General features: G+C 41.0%; 1 protein-coding gene across 1 annotated transcript; it reads left to right on the top strand.

Moving 5' to 3' along the window:
- Positions 1 to 1942: 1942 nt before the first annotated feature.
- On the top strand, positions 1943 to 14189 carry CCNE2 (cyclin E2). The gene is made up of 10 exons (XM_063131316.1): positions 1943 to 2074; positions 2846 to 2893; positions 3442 to 3593; positions 4400 to 4535; positions 7426 to 7572; positions 8961 to 9056; positions 10002 to 10136; positions 11174 to 11285; positions 12073 to 12227; positions 14026 to 14189. Exons 1-10 carry the CDS (start codon positions 1943 to 1945, stop codon positions 14122 to 14124), a joined length of 1212 nt encoding a protein of 403 aa, XP_062987386.1. The 3' UTR covers positions 14125 to 14189.
- The last annotated feature ends 616 nt before the right edge of the window (positions 14190 to 14805 follow it).

Below are 14805 nucleotides of genomic sequence, written 5' to 3'. Positions count from 1 at the left end.
CTTCTCCTTTCTAATGGAGCCCTGGGCGCGATGAGAGGCTCTCTTTTTGGGGTGGAGTGTGTGTGTGGGGTCTCCTTTAATCCAGCCCCGGTGGGGGGACCTGCAAACCTCTTATATAAGTGTGTGTGTGTGTAAGAACTGGCTTGATCGGCCTGCCCTTGCTGGGTGTGCGTGAGATTTTTGGAGGGAGAGAGCGAGCGAGACTCCCTCCTTCGGTGCAAAGGGGGTGGAGAGCCCGCCTGGCAGCTTCCCGGGCTACCCCGAGCTTTTTACCTCTCTCCCCATATTGTACGTGGGGCTGTGGAAGAAGATATTGAGTGTGTGTGCGCGTGAGGGGAAGAATCGCCCCCTTCTCCCCCAGCTACAGCGGGAGGGCTGGAAGGCGGGAGAGAGAGAGAGAGGCAGGTTGGGGCGCTTCATCTCTTTTCTAGGGTCGCCCACTTTGGCCCTTGGTTTGCCCACTGGGGAGCAGCCGGGTGGAGGGATACGATCGGTGCCTTTTGTGGGGTGCAAGAGGGGTTGTGGGGCTTGGGTTTGCTCGCTTTGGAGGGAAGATACCTTAATGCCGGGCGGGGGAGGGGGGAATCGAGGTTTCCAACTTTACCCTCTCAATATTTCCTCTCCCTATCTTGGGGTGCGAATATATGGCTCCAATTTTCAGGATGTCTGAAGTCGAGGCGGGAATTTTTTTTAAAAAATATATGTATTAAAGGGGTGCTTCCCCCCCCGACCTGAAATCACTCCCACATGGGTCCTTCTTTTTTCTTCCCCACCAGCCTTGGCCAGACTTTTTCTTCTTTTTGTGTGCACTGTCCTCTTTTTACATTGCACCCTTTGGGGCCAGCGGGAGCTTCACTCGCGCGCTGGGTGGAGGGTGGCGGCAATCGGCGAGGACACCCGGAGTCCAGCCTGCTGTTGCCGCCTCCTGCACTTACCCGCTTTCTGTAAATTGGCGCGGGGACGGAGAGTCGCGTATAGCAGACTTGGCTGCTTGAAGGGGTGGGGGGGCGCTTCTAATCTCCCCACCTCCGCCCTTCTTGACTTTGGCAAAGAGGGATAGAACAAATGGTAACCCATTACAGAAAGTGTGTGTGGTGTGTGTGTGTGATTTTTTTAAAAATATTATTATTGTTGTTATTTAGTGAGTAAGAAACCAGAGCGTATCTCTTTGTAGTAACAAGCCATCATAATAATGTCCTGGGGAAAGTACAAGTTGTGGATTTCTTTGTGCATGTGTTTTGCATGCATGAAATATTGTCACAGATAAAACTAGTTATTTATGCACACACAACTTATCCCAATGCTCAAGAATGCTATAAGGGTGGGGTTGAGTCTGAGGGAACGGTACCTGTTTGTAAAGTACACAAACCAATGCCACTTATTGTTGGAGTACAAAACTTGCCTGAATAATGCCTGGAGCAAGGCATGAAAATTGGGAACAAAATGGCTCCTGGCAGATATTGAGAGGCAATAGAGCTGGTTGAACCTGAAATTGACCAGTCTGCACATGAATGATGGGAAGGATAACCTTCACTTCTATGTGTGCAAACAAAATGTAGCCTTGGGAGTTAATGGAGATAGCCCCAGTCTGGGAGACTGTGGTGCACTATTCTGCCAGCACAGGATATTTTTTCAGGGATTCAAATGTCACCGGTGTGGGCAATTTGCCCAGCTGATTTCCTGTTCCTGTGCCCTAAGTTCATGCATCAACCTTGTGTTCTTGGTCTTGGATATTTCTGCCACAGTAGTTGGCATGCATGAGCTGGGGGTTGGGCTTAATTTGTGCTGAATTGTACTTTGTGTATGCCTTAACTTAACATATGGTCTTCTCTCATTTGCAGGCAAGTATCTGGAATCTTCATAAGATGTCAAGGCGCAGGTAACTTGTCACTTTTATCATAAGCTACAATGTATGTTTAGCACCGCACTCCCTGCTGTCTTGATGGAAGAAATGTCTTTGCCTTTCTACAGTAGTCGTTTGCAAGCTAAACTGCATCAGCCTTGCCAGGATACTTCTCCACAAGAACTGCAAGCACCAGCATCACTTCAGAACAGAAAAAGGAAAGCAATGCAGGTGGGTAGGTGTTTTAAGAGGTTGAGTGTAAAATAGTGGATAAGAATCTTAGATGGGACAGCTTGATTCAAGTCACAGCCGAGAATTCACCCGGTAGCCTTAGGTAAACCATGATTTATTGGCCTCATCTGTGGATTATAACAGAGGGACAATATTCATATACAAGGCTGGCACCAGCACCTGGCATTCCTGGGCACTTGCCAAGGGCCCCCAGGTATTAAGGCTACCTATTGCTCGGTCTACCTGCTTTCCCCCCAGCCCTATTTCAGTTTGTGGTGAGCCACACACCATTTTAAAATTTCCTCAGTACCCTAGAGAGATGCATTGTGGAGAAACTAAAAGTGGCTCCCTACCACACTCTGCAGATTGCTGCTCTGTTGCCACCCATAACCAGCAGCAAGCTTACCGGGGGCTGGGCATACCAAATGACACACCTCAAATCTAGTGCCAGGCTTGTTTGTAAGAATACCCACAGTAAAAACACTATATTAAGTATTATACAAGATTGGATGCTATTAAGAGTATTTTGCTTCTTGTTGCTTATAGACCTGAAGCACATTTTTGCCCTTCTTAATTGAGTCTTTATCTTACCGCTGTTTTGATACGTGTGGTTCTTGGTAGCATAGATGTATTTTATCACGAGTTAATAAATGACTTTCAAAAATGGGTGGTGCATCAAAGCCCTGAGAGTTCTTGATAGACCTGGAGAGTTGAATGTCATTGGTTGCTGGTTTATATTAATTAATGAGTATCTGTGTTTTCTTTCCAAAGGACCCCAAAAGAAAGGAAGAAAACATGAAACTTCAATATGAAATTAAGGTAATATGACCTGCATAAATATCATGTCGGAACTGGTCTACATCTTTTGGGATGTGAAATATTTTAGGATAGTTAAACTTTAGGATGTTCACATGGTTGTCAGCATGAGCAGGAGGTTATTTATTCACTTCTTCTTTGGGGAAATCTGCACTGTTGTTTTACTAAATAAATGGAGGGAATGAGTAGCCCTAGTGGGCTGTATTTTTTCTGCTGTACAAAAAGTAGTGGGTAGTGGCTGCTGGCAAGTAGATTAATAATACTGAAGCTTCTTTATAATGAGATATTATATTCCATCAAGGCAAAAATCCTTTTACCTTCTCAGAAGTATAATTTAGTCAGTGTTGATTATGTACTAAAATGAACACTAAATATATTGCTGCTTGGTTCGGGCAAAATGCTTTGAGATCTGATTCGCAAGGGCCAGTAAACATTAAAAGCCAGTGAAAGGTTTTTCAAGGCTGAAATGGAGGCATTGCTATTTTTCAATAAAGTATCTTGCTCAGAATTGTGTTATTGTTTGAAACTAGTTCTTAATATCTCATTTGTAGAGCTGTTGGCCATCCACGATATCAGGCGGCATCTCTCCTTGCATAATAATAGAAACTCCTCACAAAGAATCAACAACCACTGACTTCTCCAGATTTAAAAAATACAGGTTCAGGAACCTCTTCATAAATCCATCACCTTTACCAGAACTCAGGTAAGTAACTATAACTAAAAATGCTGAAAACTAAGTTTTGAAATCCTGATGGACCAATTGCAGCTTAGAATACAATCTGCAATAAGTAGGGGGGGAAACTACCTCTGATGTAAGTTACAGATGGGGCTGGCAGTTCGTGAAAAATGCTTAAAGATCGTGCGTGCTATTCATTAAATATTGTTGTGTAGGCTCTCATACGGGAATTTTTTTTATTGCATGAGAAGAAAGTGGTAAGATTTGGAATAACACATTTATGTAGCAGATAAAACATGTCTAAAGCTTCTAGTTTTTTGGGACCTTCCTTTCTCCTTCTCACCAAAAGTAAAAATCAGCATGAAATTCTAAGTTCCATTGTTGGTCAGAACAAAAAATGATTCATGTTAAAATTCAGTGAATTGAAGCAATTGTTAATGTTGTTCTTCTAGATCTTAGGTAGACAAATTGCTTAGCAACTGAGTGACTTGATTTACATGTGAAAAGGGAGACCCTTGATTAGGTTTCCAAAGGTAAAAACAGCTTAAGGGCTTTTTAGATTGGGACAGTAGTTCTTAAAGAAGGTGGGATGTTCTCCAAATTTAAGGTGATGGGGAAGGCAGTCATCTGCATAATGCCTGTCTTGGATAATTGGATCATGTAAACAGCACAATTAAGATGCTTTCATATAGAAATAGTAAACTGGATTGATCAAAGCATTTGGTCTCAACTCACCAAAGTCATTTCCTGCCCCCCAAATCAACCTATTACGTTATGCTGAGACATTTGTTCCTTTTTCTAAACTGAAACTTAAATATCTGCCTTGGTTTTAGTTGGGGAAGTTCTAAAGATGTCTGGTCCAACATTCTCAAAAAAGAAAACAAATATTCTCACTGCAAGCATTTCACGTCTCTACACTCAAACCTGCAGCCACATATGAGATCAATCCTATTGGACTGGCTTCTGGAGGTGGGTATTAAAGCATGAACTTAATAAGCATTATACAAGACAGTACTGAGAAATTGCACACTGCTGAACATTTACATTTTGAAAGGTTTTAACCTTATGTGTTTTCTTTTTAAATCTTGGATGACAGCACTAGCTTTAAAATAACAAAGTGTTTAATATTTATTTTTATGTCTTACCATAATGAATTAATAGGGGAAAGAGGATCTTCTGTTGAGATCCAAAGCACACTTGAGCCCTACTGAGGTCTTCTCCTTTGCATAGGGTAAACAGGGAAGGGGGGGTGTTGGGGCTGCTCTGCTGGGGCTCCCCAGTGTTGTGTGTACTGCTAGCCCTGCTCCCTTGACATACATACATTCAGCACAACGTCTACAAAGGAGCACCTATGTGCATACATCTTTCCATAGTTTACATGTTCAAGTTCCCATAATCAAGGTCCTGGTCACATAGGGGGTTCACCAATTCCAAGGAAGTGGTTTCTGTGCTAAACCGGTGTCTGGTGGCAGTATTGGATTGGATGAGGGCAAACAAATTGAAGCTTAATCCAGATAAGACAGAGGTGCTCCTGGTCAGTCGAAAGGCAGATCAGGGAATAGGGATTCAGCTTGTGCTGGATGAGGTTACACTCCCCCTGAAGACACAAGTCCGCAGCTTGGGTGTACTTCTGGATTCAGCCCTGAGCCTGGATGCCCAGGTTTCAGTGGTGGCCAGGAGTGCATTTGCACAGTTAAAGCTAGTGTGCACCCGTTCCTAGAGATGTCGGATCTGGCCACTGTGACACATGCCTTAGTTACATCCCAATTGGATTACTGTAACGCACTCTACGTGGGGCTGCCTTTAAAGAGTGTTTGGAAACTCCAGCTGGTTCAAAGAGCTGCAGCCAGATTGTTGACTGGGGCTGGTTACTGGGAGCATACAACTCCCCTGTTAAAACAGCTCCACTGGCTTCCAGTCTGTTTCTGGGCACAATTCAAAGTGCTGTTTATGACCTATAAAGCCCTATATGGCTCGGGTCCAGGTTATTTGAAAGACCGTATTCTCCCTTATGAGCCTGCCTCTGCTTTAAAATCTTCTGGAGAAGCCCTTCTTTCAGTCCCACCATCTTCACAGGCGCGCTTGGTGGGAACATGGGAGAGGGCCTCTCGGTGGCTGCTCCAGTGCTTTGGAACTCTCTTCCCGGGGAAGCTAGACTGGCTCCCTCCTTGATGGGCTTTCGGAAGCAGGCTAAAACTTGTTTGTTCCAGCAGGCCTTTGGAGAATAATCTGCCCCCCCATGTATGTTAATGACTTATAATTTTGTTGTGTTTTTAAAATGTTTTTTATATATATATACAATGTATGTTTTAAACTTTGTAAGGCCGCCTTGAGGCCCAGTATTGGGCAAAAGGCAGGATACAAATAAATATAATAATAGGGGGCTTACAAGTGTAGGGTGCCCCTTTGCAGACATCTTTCCAAGCACACACCTCCTTTCTCCAAGCATTTGCTCTGCACGAGGACAAGTGTTAGAAGTAAGCCCCACTGACTTTACTTGGTCTCTGGTTCCAAATAGGCTTGCTTGGGATTGCAACGTTCTTCCTCCTCATCCACCCGCATACAAATGGTAAAGCAGGCTAACCCTGTCATTTGGGCCGGGGTGGGCGAACTGGATAAAACACTGGTCCTATGAGCAGAGGTTGCTTTGATTTAAATTTCTGGCTTCATTTCAAACCCGAAGAGGGCGTTATCTCAAATATACTGGATCAGCTTTCACCATCCTGGTGCCCTCCAATGTCTTGGACGTCAACTTCCACCGTTGGCCATGCTGACTGAAAGGATGAGAGTTACACTCCAATGTTATTGGGACAGGGAGCACCAGGTTAGGGAAGGTTGGACTAGATCTATTATACTTAAAGGAAAGTTATTGCATATCCTGGGCTTGACAGGCAATTAATCCATTGGTCTCGATCACTGTAAAAGAATGGTCCTATTTTTGGACCAAGGTGAATGCATACAGCATTGTCTTTGTGTTATGTGAAAACTGTTTCTAATGTGACAGAGGACTGGTAACAAATGCCAGTTTAAATAATCAAAAATAAACCATCAAATACCTTTTTGGAAATATGGGATAGGAAAAGGTCAACTTTCTCTTCTACTGTTTTTTCTTGAAGGCCAGAGAATATTGGCAGCATATAATCAAGGCTGTTAGTGATATTCTAGGGGAAATGTTATCAGTGGACCCCAAGATATTGTTATCTTTATTTTAAAAAAATTAAGTCTCAAAACCCTATTTTTATTTTATTGTGGCTGCCAGGATTGTGTACGCCTAATGCTAGAAATTCCCTCAAATTCCAAGGATATGTGTAAGGTACAGGTGTACCTAGTGCATTTACAGGAGCAATGTCAGTATAACAGGAGGAGCAGAGGTTCAATTTTTAGAAATACTGGTTTTAGTGGTCTTAATCTTGTTTCAATCTGTTTTTATAGTGCTTTTATGTATATTTATATTATTGTTCATTTCTGTACTGCCCAATAGCAAAAGCTCTCTGGGTGGTTCACAGTAAATACAGCATTTAAAATTATAGAAAATTTAAAAGCAATTTAAACAGCGAAAAACTATTTCAGTAAAATACTAGCCCTGTTACTTGGTTTCTACACCAACTTGGTAACATTTTTGTAAAGGCAGTATATAAATATTATTTTTAATAAATGAATGTTTTTGAATAGATAATAGAATGATTGGAAAACTTTTCCCTTTATAATAAAGATATGTTTTGGAAATCCTGTTGTATATATTTTTAAAACATTAAGAGCATGTGATTTACAAAGCAGAAAAAACACATTTTTGTTTGGTATTCAGCATATTGTTTGTAGTTCAAGTGTCTCTGAGTAAACAAAATTCATTCTATAATAGGTATGTGAAGTGTACACACTCCATAGGGAAACGTTCTACTTGGCACAAGACTTTTTTGATAGATTCATGTTGACTCAAAAGGACATAGGCAAAACCATGCTTCAGCTCATAGGAATTACAACATTGTTCATTGCTTCCAAGCTTGAGGTAAGTAGCTGTTTGTAAACCCGTAAGTGTGTTGAACTTGTAAAGTGTGTTGCAGAAGGGTGGGGAGGGGACCCAGCCTTAATAAAAAACCTACTTTAGCTTAAAAATGGGATCTTAATATCATACTGATTTAAGAGCTCAGTATCACCGTTTTGCCTACTTACAGTATGTGTTAAATTATTGTGTTGCTTGTTCATACATATTTTTGTGTTTGGGAAGAAAATGCATGTAAGGCATATACTGTTCGATTTATACTGTTGTTTTTATATTTTGATGGTTTTAAATTTTGTATATTTTTTAATGTTCACTGTCTTTTAACTTTTGTAAACCGCCCAGAGAGCTTAAGCTATGGGGCGGTATATAAATTTAATAAATAAATAAATATACTGTGCCACTTCAGATGGAGTAAAGCATCTAAGCAAGTTATTGAGATGCTTATAGATCTGGAGAGCTTAGTGTAGTTTGGGAATAAAATGAAGGATTTAGGCCTAGAATGGCTGAATTCAAATTTCAGCTCTGAATTCTGGTTTTGGGAAGTTTTTGTTTTGCAAGGCAGTCTTGAGCAAGCAACAGTGATCCAATAAAAAAGCTTTTAGAACCCTGTGCAATTGGCATGGGGAGTTCATGGAATTGCCAGTGTGTGTATATGGTCTCTGGGATTGCATGGCAGCACTAGTTGTGTTTAATGGCTCCTCTGCTTGAGAGTAGGGGTTGGGCCCTTGTCCACCACAATTATGTGCTATTACAGCAAGTGTTGGGTTTTTTTCTTTTGATAACTATCACCCTGTTCACATGACACAGCCAGGTCATTGTCAGTTACTTAACTCATGATGAGCCGCAGTGTTGTACTTGGTGTATGCAGCTACCATTTTGAACATGCAAACCCTGATTGGAGTGATTGTGGGTTGTTCTATGTCACAAAAACCCTGCCATCATGGGTTATTTGTGGGTTAACCTTTGCAGTATGGGTTAAGTGAGGGTTGTTTAATCCTTGAATAACTCATGATGACTGGGTCCTCAATTGGGGGTTGCTCAATCAAACTGGCAGCTGCACATGCCTGGCTCACAACGCAGCTCAACATGGGTTAAATAACCCACAGTGAGCCAGGTGTGTCATGCACAATGGCCCTACAGCTACTGCTTTCTCAGCCCCAGGTTGAGGAGAGGGTTTCTACAGCTCAGTGTGCTGATGTAACCCAGCTTTGCTTGCAATCCAGTACACTCCCATGGGTGTTTATACAGGGATCTAAAAGCACCTGAATTGGGTTTTCACCTACAAAATTGAAATAGTAATAGAAAACAGATTTGTAGAGTACTCGGTAACTCTGTAAACTTTGTGTGGTGTGTTTTAAGACTAGTTTTTGTTTCCCCCCCTTTGTTTTTCTAAGGAGATATATGCTCCCAAACTACAGGAGTTTGCGTATGTCACTGATGGTGCTTGTAGTGAAGATGATATTATAAAGATGGAGCTCATTATACTAAAGGTAACAAAATGAAGATGCTGACCATTTTAGCACATTTTAAACAGTTTTTTTAAACAGTTTTTAATGCTTTATATGTGTATGTTCTGTGTTTTAAAATTTTAAATTTTGTATACTTGTTTTTATCTCAATTTTAGAATTTCTGTAAACCGCCCAGAGCGCTCTGGCTATGGGGGCAGTATATAAGTGTAACAAATAAATAAATAAATATATTTCTAGAATTGGTAGCCTAGGAATTACTCCATTGGCTTAACAGAACAGGAAACCTTGCTTTTTAAAATATGCCAAGGCTTGAATCTTGACTCATAATTGTAATATGTACTATAAAAGCTGCTGGGATACATCCTCTATGAAGGCAGAGTGCATCATTTGAGCCTAGTGTTTGGTGGTGGATGGTTCCAGCTGCTTCATCAGGATTAGGAAGCAACTAATAGCTCAGGGAAGTTCTAGGTAGGAGATGGTGGAATAGTTTATGAAGCTACCTACTTAGTTTTACAGCGAAGTTGTTTTTGTTTGGCTCCATTAAAATGGGAGCATTTAACTGGAAAAGGGTTACTGCCAGAACATGAGTGCACTATGAGTTCTTGGTTATATCGCATGAAGCAAGGGCCTAGTCTTGCAAATCAGCAGATGAAGCGAATAGGTTTCTGTAGTGTTCAGATGCATGAGGAGGCTTAGGATTTGAATATTCTTTTTTACAATCCTCGCACACCTTTCCTCATGGAAAACTGGCATGTTGTCGGCGAAGGCTACAATAGGAGAGTTTTTCCTAAAATGCTAGTGATATAATACAGAAACAGGTTTGCTTTATCTGCTGTTTGTGACAACTAAGCCAATGTTCAGTAGGGACAAATGAATGAAAGCTTACTTTCTGAGATTGTAGGTATTGATATCATGCAGCCCAATGGCTAAATGTCTGCTTTTGTTATGATATTTGGACATCTATAGGCTCTAAAGTGGGAACTCTGCCCAGTTACAATAATCTCTTGGCTGAACCTTTATCTCCAAGTGGATGCTCTGAAAGATGTCCCAAAGGTGCTGCTACCTCAGTATTCTCAGGAAAAGTTTATTGAAATAGCGCAGGTGAGTTACTACTCCAGTTACATGTGGTATATAATGGCATCAAGCGAGCAATAGATCAGGAGACTTCAGCTCCTTGGCAGTTGATGCACTGTCAGTTGGAGGTAGATTTCTTACAAGATGACATTGGGATTCAGGGCAGGAAACCACATTTATTTATTATTACATTTATTATTTCACATGAAACACATTAGGCTCTTGCCCGTATAGCCGTCTCCAGCTCTTCCTTTCCACACACCCCACCCCACACACATACTGTGTGACTTCAGATACATCGTTCTCTTTGAGATCACTCTGTAACGCAACACTGCTTTGAAGCAGAAATTCTAAAATGCAAAGCACACAAGTTGCATTGGTAGGAAGGGGACATGTGTGTAGGCATATGGTTTCCTCTCCCTCAAAATATTTGGAGGTGCTCAATATTGCTTTTTTCCTTCACAATTCTTGCAGGGCTGGGGGAAATCCTGGTCTCTGGGTATTTAAAAATGTTTCTCAACGCAACTTTTAATGGCAAAATTTTTTAAAAGATAGAAGCATCTTCTGCACAGCACATGAGCTCTTGGAAGTGGGTACAAAAGAGAATCAGTTTTTTTATTTTATTTGGAATGTGGTGGTGGTGGTGGGATCCTTTGAGCTAGCACCAGTACCATTGTGATCTCAAGGAATTAAACCCATTAAGACTGCAGGTTGCAACACTGTTTCAAAAGTTTCGGCTGAACCCAGTTGATTAAAATGATGAAAAGCTTTCTAGTTCAGCAATCTCACTCAAAGGCCAAGAGCATAACTGTTGCAGGAAAGGTCATTTATATCGTAGCATGAGCTTAGTGGAATTGTTGTATTCATCAAATGTACTGCTGCTATTCTGAGAACCTAAGCAATTGATGGTGGGTTTTAGCTTGGGTGTTGTTGTTTTGTTTTGCGCAATCTTGCATTGATTGTTACAGTGCAATGATCAACAGTTATTCCTTGTGCTTGTAAGATATCTGTGTGGAGATTGGTTATAATAATATGTTTCTAACATTGTGTGTTTCTTTCTACAGCTTTTAGATCTCTGTATTCTAGATGTTAATTCTTTGGATTTCCAGTATAGGATATTGGCAGCAGCTGCACTCTACTGTTATACCTCAGTATTAGTAGTTAAGAGAGTTTCAGGTATGGTAAACCATCATGTTTCTTGTGTGCTTTAAGTTTGTCCTTTGACTTGTAACATAGCCCTGTGTTTGAGGCTGCAATACATATATGGACTCACCACTTGGCACTGGAAAGTGCAGAGTATACATTTTAGAAATAAACACACCATATTGCATGTTTATGGTGTGTGTGTGTTTTCCTTCTAAAAATAAAAGCTGTATACTAGTGCTTCCTTTGCAAGTGACTTTACTGGTGGAACGAGAGCTATTGGCAAATCCTATTGCCTATACACCAGTATGATCTGAAAAAAAGTAGTGAGCATTAGGAGCTGCTGCAGTGGAAACCACAGAGGAAAGATTGGGCCTGTGTTCATATAGCTTCCCTTGATTTTGGACACTTTTTTTTTTAACCAGACACATGATGTCTCAACACATGTAATATATTTCAGAAATTAAAAACAAGTGGTGAAACTATAAGGAACATGAGTTTTGTTTCCTAGTTCAACTTCAAGGTGTTCTTTTTCTCTGTCCTGTCTTAATACACCAGGACTGAAACTAAGAACTGTAGCTAAGTCTAAGCTGTGTATCAGGAAGTCAAACTCAAACTTTGTGGTTCAGATCTTGCATCTGCTATGAACTTTCTAGGTGGTTCTGCTGAGTCGTAGCACCCAATCTTCCTCTATTCCACATAGCACACTATACATAAGTACTAGGAGTAAATATTTGTGTAGCCCATGTTATGTTGGAGATGTGAATAGACAATTCAAGTAGCTGAAGTCAAATATTCTTTTTTGTCTTCCTGTCATTAGGCTTGGATTGGGACAGTATTGCTGAGTGTGTAGAATGGATGGAACCATTTGTTAAGACAGCAAAAAAATTCCCAGTAAAATTGAAGAACTTTAAGAAGATTGCAGCAGAAGATAGACATAATATACAAGCCCACACAAACTACTTGGACATGCTGGTAAGAGTTTTTGCCTCTCTGTTTGAATGAGCTTGGTTTTCATGGTGATGATAGACCTCAATATGAAAGGGTTACTGCTAGCTCTAATAACATGCATACCCCTTATGATGTCTGAGAGGGCAAAGTCGTATTTGTACAGCACAATGGAGATGTATAAGATTACTGGTTATAGGCCAGCAGCTGGTGAGCTTGGGGCCAAATCTGGCTACATCCTTATCCACTTGAAGCAAATGCAATTGTGCAGGGAGAGAGCCCAGAATCCGAAAGTACTAGCAGCAGCTGAGGTGCCAGTGACTGGGGGGGGGGGGGGGGTAAAGAGCTTGTAAATAAGCCAACAGCTTGATAACTCCAGCTGCTATTAAATAGTAACTGATGTGTTGATTTGGCTTGCATCAGATCATCCTTCTGAATTATTTACCTCTTTATAATCAGTACTGGACAATTTCTCAGGCCTTTGATAATCAGGAAGAATAGTATTCTTGAGTACCAAGATCTGAAAGGATTCTCAGGATCAAGGCCTACTATAAGTGGCCTAGAAAGTCTCCAAGCCCATTGGCAGCCTTTATTGCATTTTCTTGGGAACCAAGTCAAAGTTCATGGACATTGTTAACTGCTAATATAGTTGCATCAGAAATTAAAACCAGTGTGTTGGATCCAGAATTGGGCCTTCGGAAGACAGAAAGCCCAATACATGGAAGGTGCCCAATTTTGGTTATTGATGGAAAGGAGAAACAGATCAAACTTGTCCAATTGTGTGTGTGTTTAAGTAGCACCCTGTATTTTGAACTAAATGTGACTAATTACAGTAATGTAGAGAGGATGTGCAGACAGCATAAAGGAAGGAGAGGCCGCAGAGAAAGGTAGAAGAAATAATCCTACAGCAAATGTAGGTACCTAACAAGTTATTCTAGTTGAGTGTGCATAGGTTTAGTGTAGATGTATGCATGCCATTCCATCAAGTCTGAGTAAATAAATTCATATCTATCTTGAACCTCTTACATTGATACAATATACCTGTAAGTACCACCTGCTAAGGAACATTAGAGGGCTATAGCTCATCTGCCCTGCTTGTAACTATTGAGGCAGCTGTTAGAAAATGCAAAATGCTGTTTTAGTTCCACAGGCATTTTCTTTGGGGCTAGGAAAAACTCTGAAGACATTTGCCCCCTGGAGGGGCTTACTTTAATAAATGGTGTGTTCTTTCTGTAACAAATTGGGTTGCGGTAATGAATCTCCAGTGATATCCCAGCATGTCCTTCTCAGTGCTTCAGAAATTACTTTGTCAGGACATAACATTTTAGGGTTACTGCAGGTTAAAAGAAAGAAAAGGCGGACTTGCTTCTTTTATGAGGGCCACCCAACAGGTGGGCCAAAAATTTAACTATTTAGGCCCACAGAAATTAACGGTTTTTTGGCTCAGTTTCTCAACAATAACAAAACCTGACTGCCAAACTAAATTTGGTTCAGCATTAGTTAGAATGGTGGGGAAATTAGAAAAGGGTACACCAGTAGCACTACTGGCTATTGTTCACCAACTAAGTGGTTGTTTACTCTGCTCATGGCAAGTGGGAAGGGGGATGGATAGCATGTAAAAAAATTATATATCCACAGGGGGTGATAATTCTGTGCTCAAATAGCACTGCAGATATCAAGTCCTGGCCTTGAGGAATATCTGAAAAACCTAACGTAGAGGTGGGATCTAATGCATCTAGGAACATCCTCTTAACCAAAAGCGGTGATAGTAAAGCTGAAATGGTTGGCTTTCTTCATTGTAATTACCATTCTTTTCATTGAATAGGATGAAGTTAACTATGAAGTAGCTGTTGCAGTACCAGTCCAGCTATCACCAGTGTCTACAGGAGGGATAATTACACCCCCAAAGAGTTCTGAAAAGTGAAACTCTTGCATCCGTGAATGCGTTTCAAGTCAAGGAATTATAGCATAAAGACTTTTTCTTAAAAATCAAACAAAAAAAATAACTTTTACGCTTGACAAATGGCCGGGAAGACTATCAAATCTAATGGAAGGAAACTCTAAAGCAACTGGCCTCAACTTGAAGTTTGCAGCCTAGCCAGCTCTACCCAGAACAGAAATTGGATGTCTCCTGAACAGTTAAATTCGTAACAATGGATTTTTAACCTGTTTAATCACCTTAAGTAACTTTCACTTTTATGATGGACACAGTTAAGTCTGTCAGTGGTTTAGCTGTGTATGAGCTTAGGAGCCTTCCATGACAACTGCCTGAAGCACATGGCAGTTTTGAAAGGAATAAGACTTCTGAGCTGTGGTGAAAGAAGACTTGAGTTGTACAGTCTGAAACGATACACTCAACAGTACTAGTCAGACGTCAACCTAATAGCATTGTAGCGCCTAGCACAAGTCCCTGCTGTGAAAACAAAAGGTTAATAAGTCAACCTTCCTACCTCTATACACTTACTAGTGTAGCTATGGAATGAGGCGGAATTGACTTAATCTTTGGCCTAAGTAACGAGGGAGTGAAGAGACTAACTTTGGCCCTACTCCTACAGGACAAGAATTTGCTGCTCGTAACTGGAAAAACGCCTTCAGTGAACGTTTG

Source organism: Elgaria multicarinata, chromosome 7, assembly GCF_023053635.1.
Source record: "Elgaria multicarinata webbii isolate HBS135686 ecotype San Diego chromosome 7, rElgMul1.1.pri, whole genome shotgun sequence".
NCBI classification, from domain to species: Eukaryota; Metazoa; Chordata; class Lepidosauria; order Squamata; family Anguidae; genus Elgaria; species Elgaria multicarinata.
Note: the sequence above shows the minus strand (reverse complement) of the source record. Positions and strands in the feature narration are given on the sequence as shown.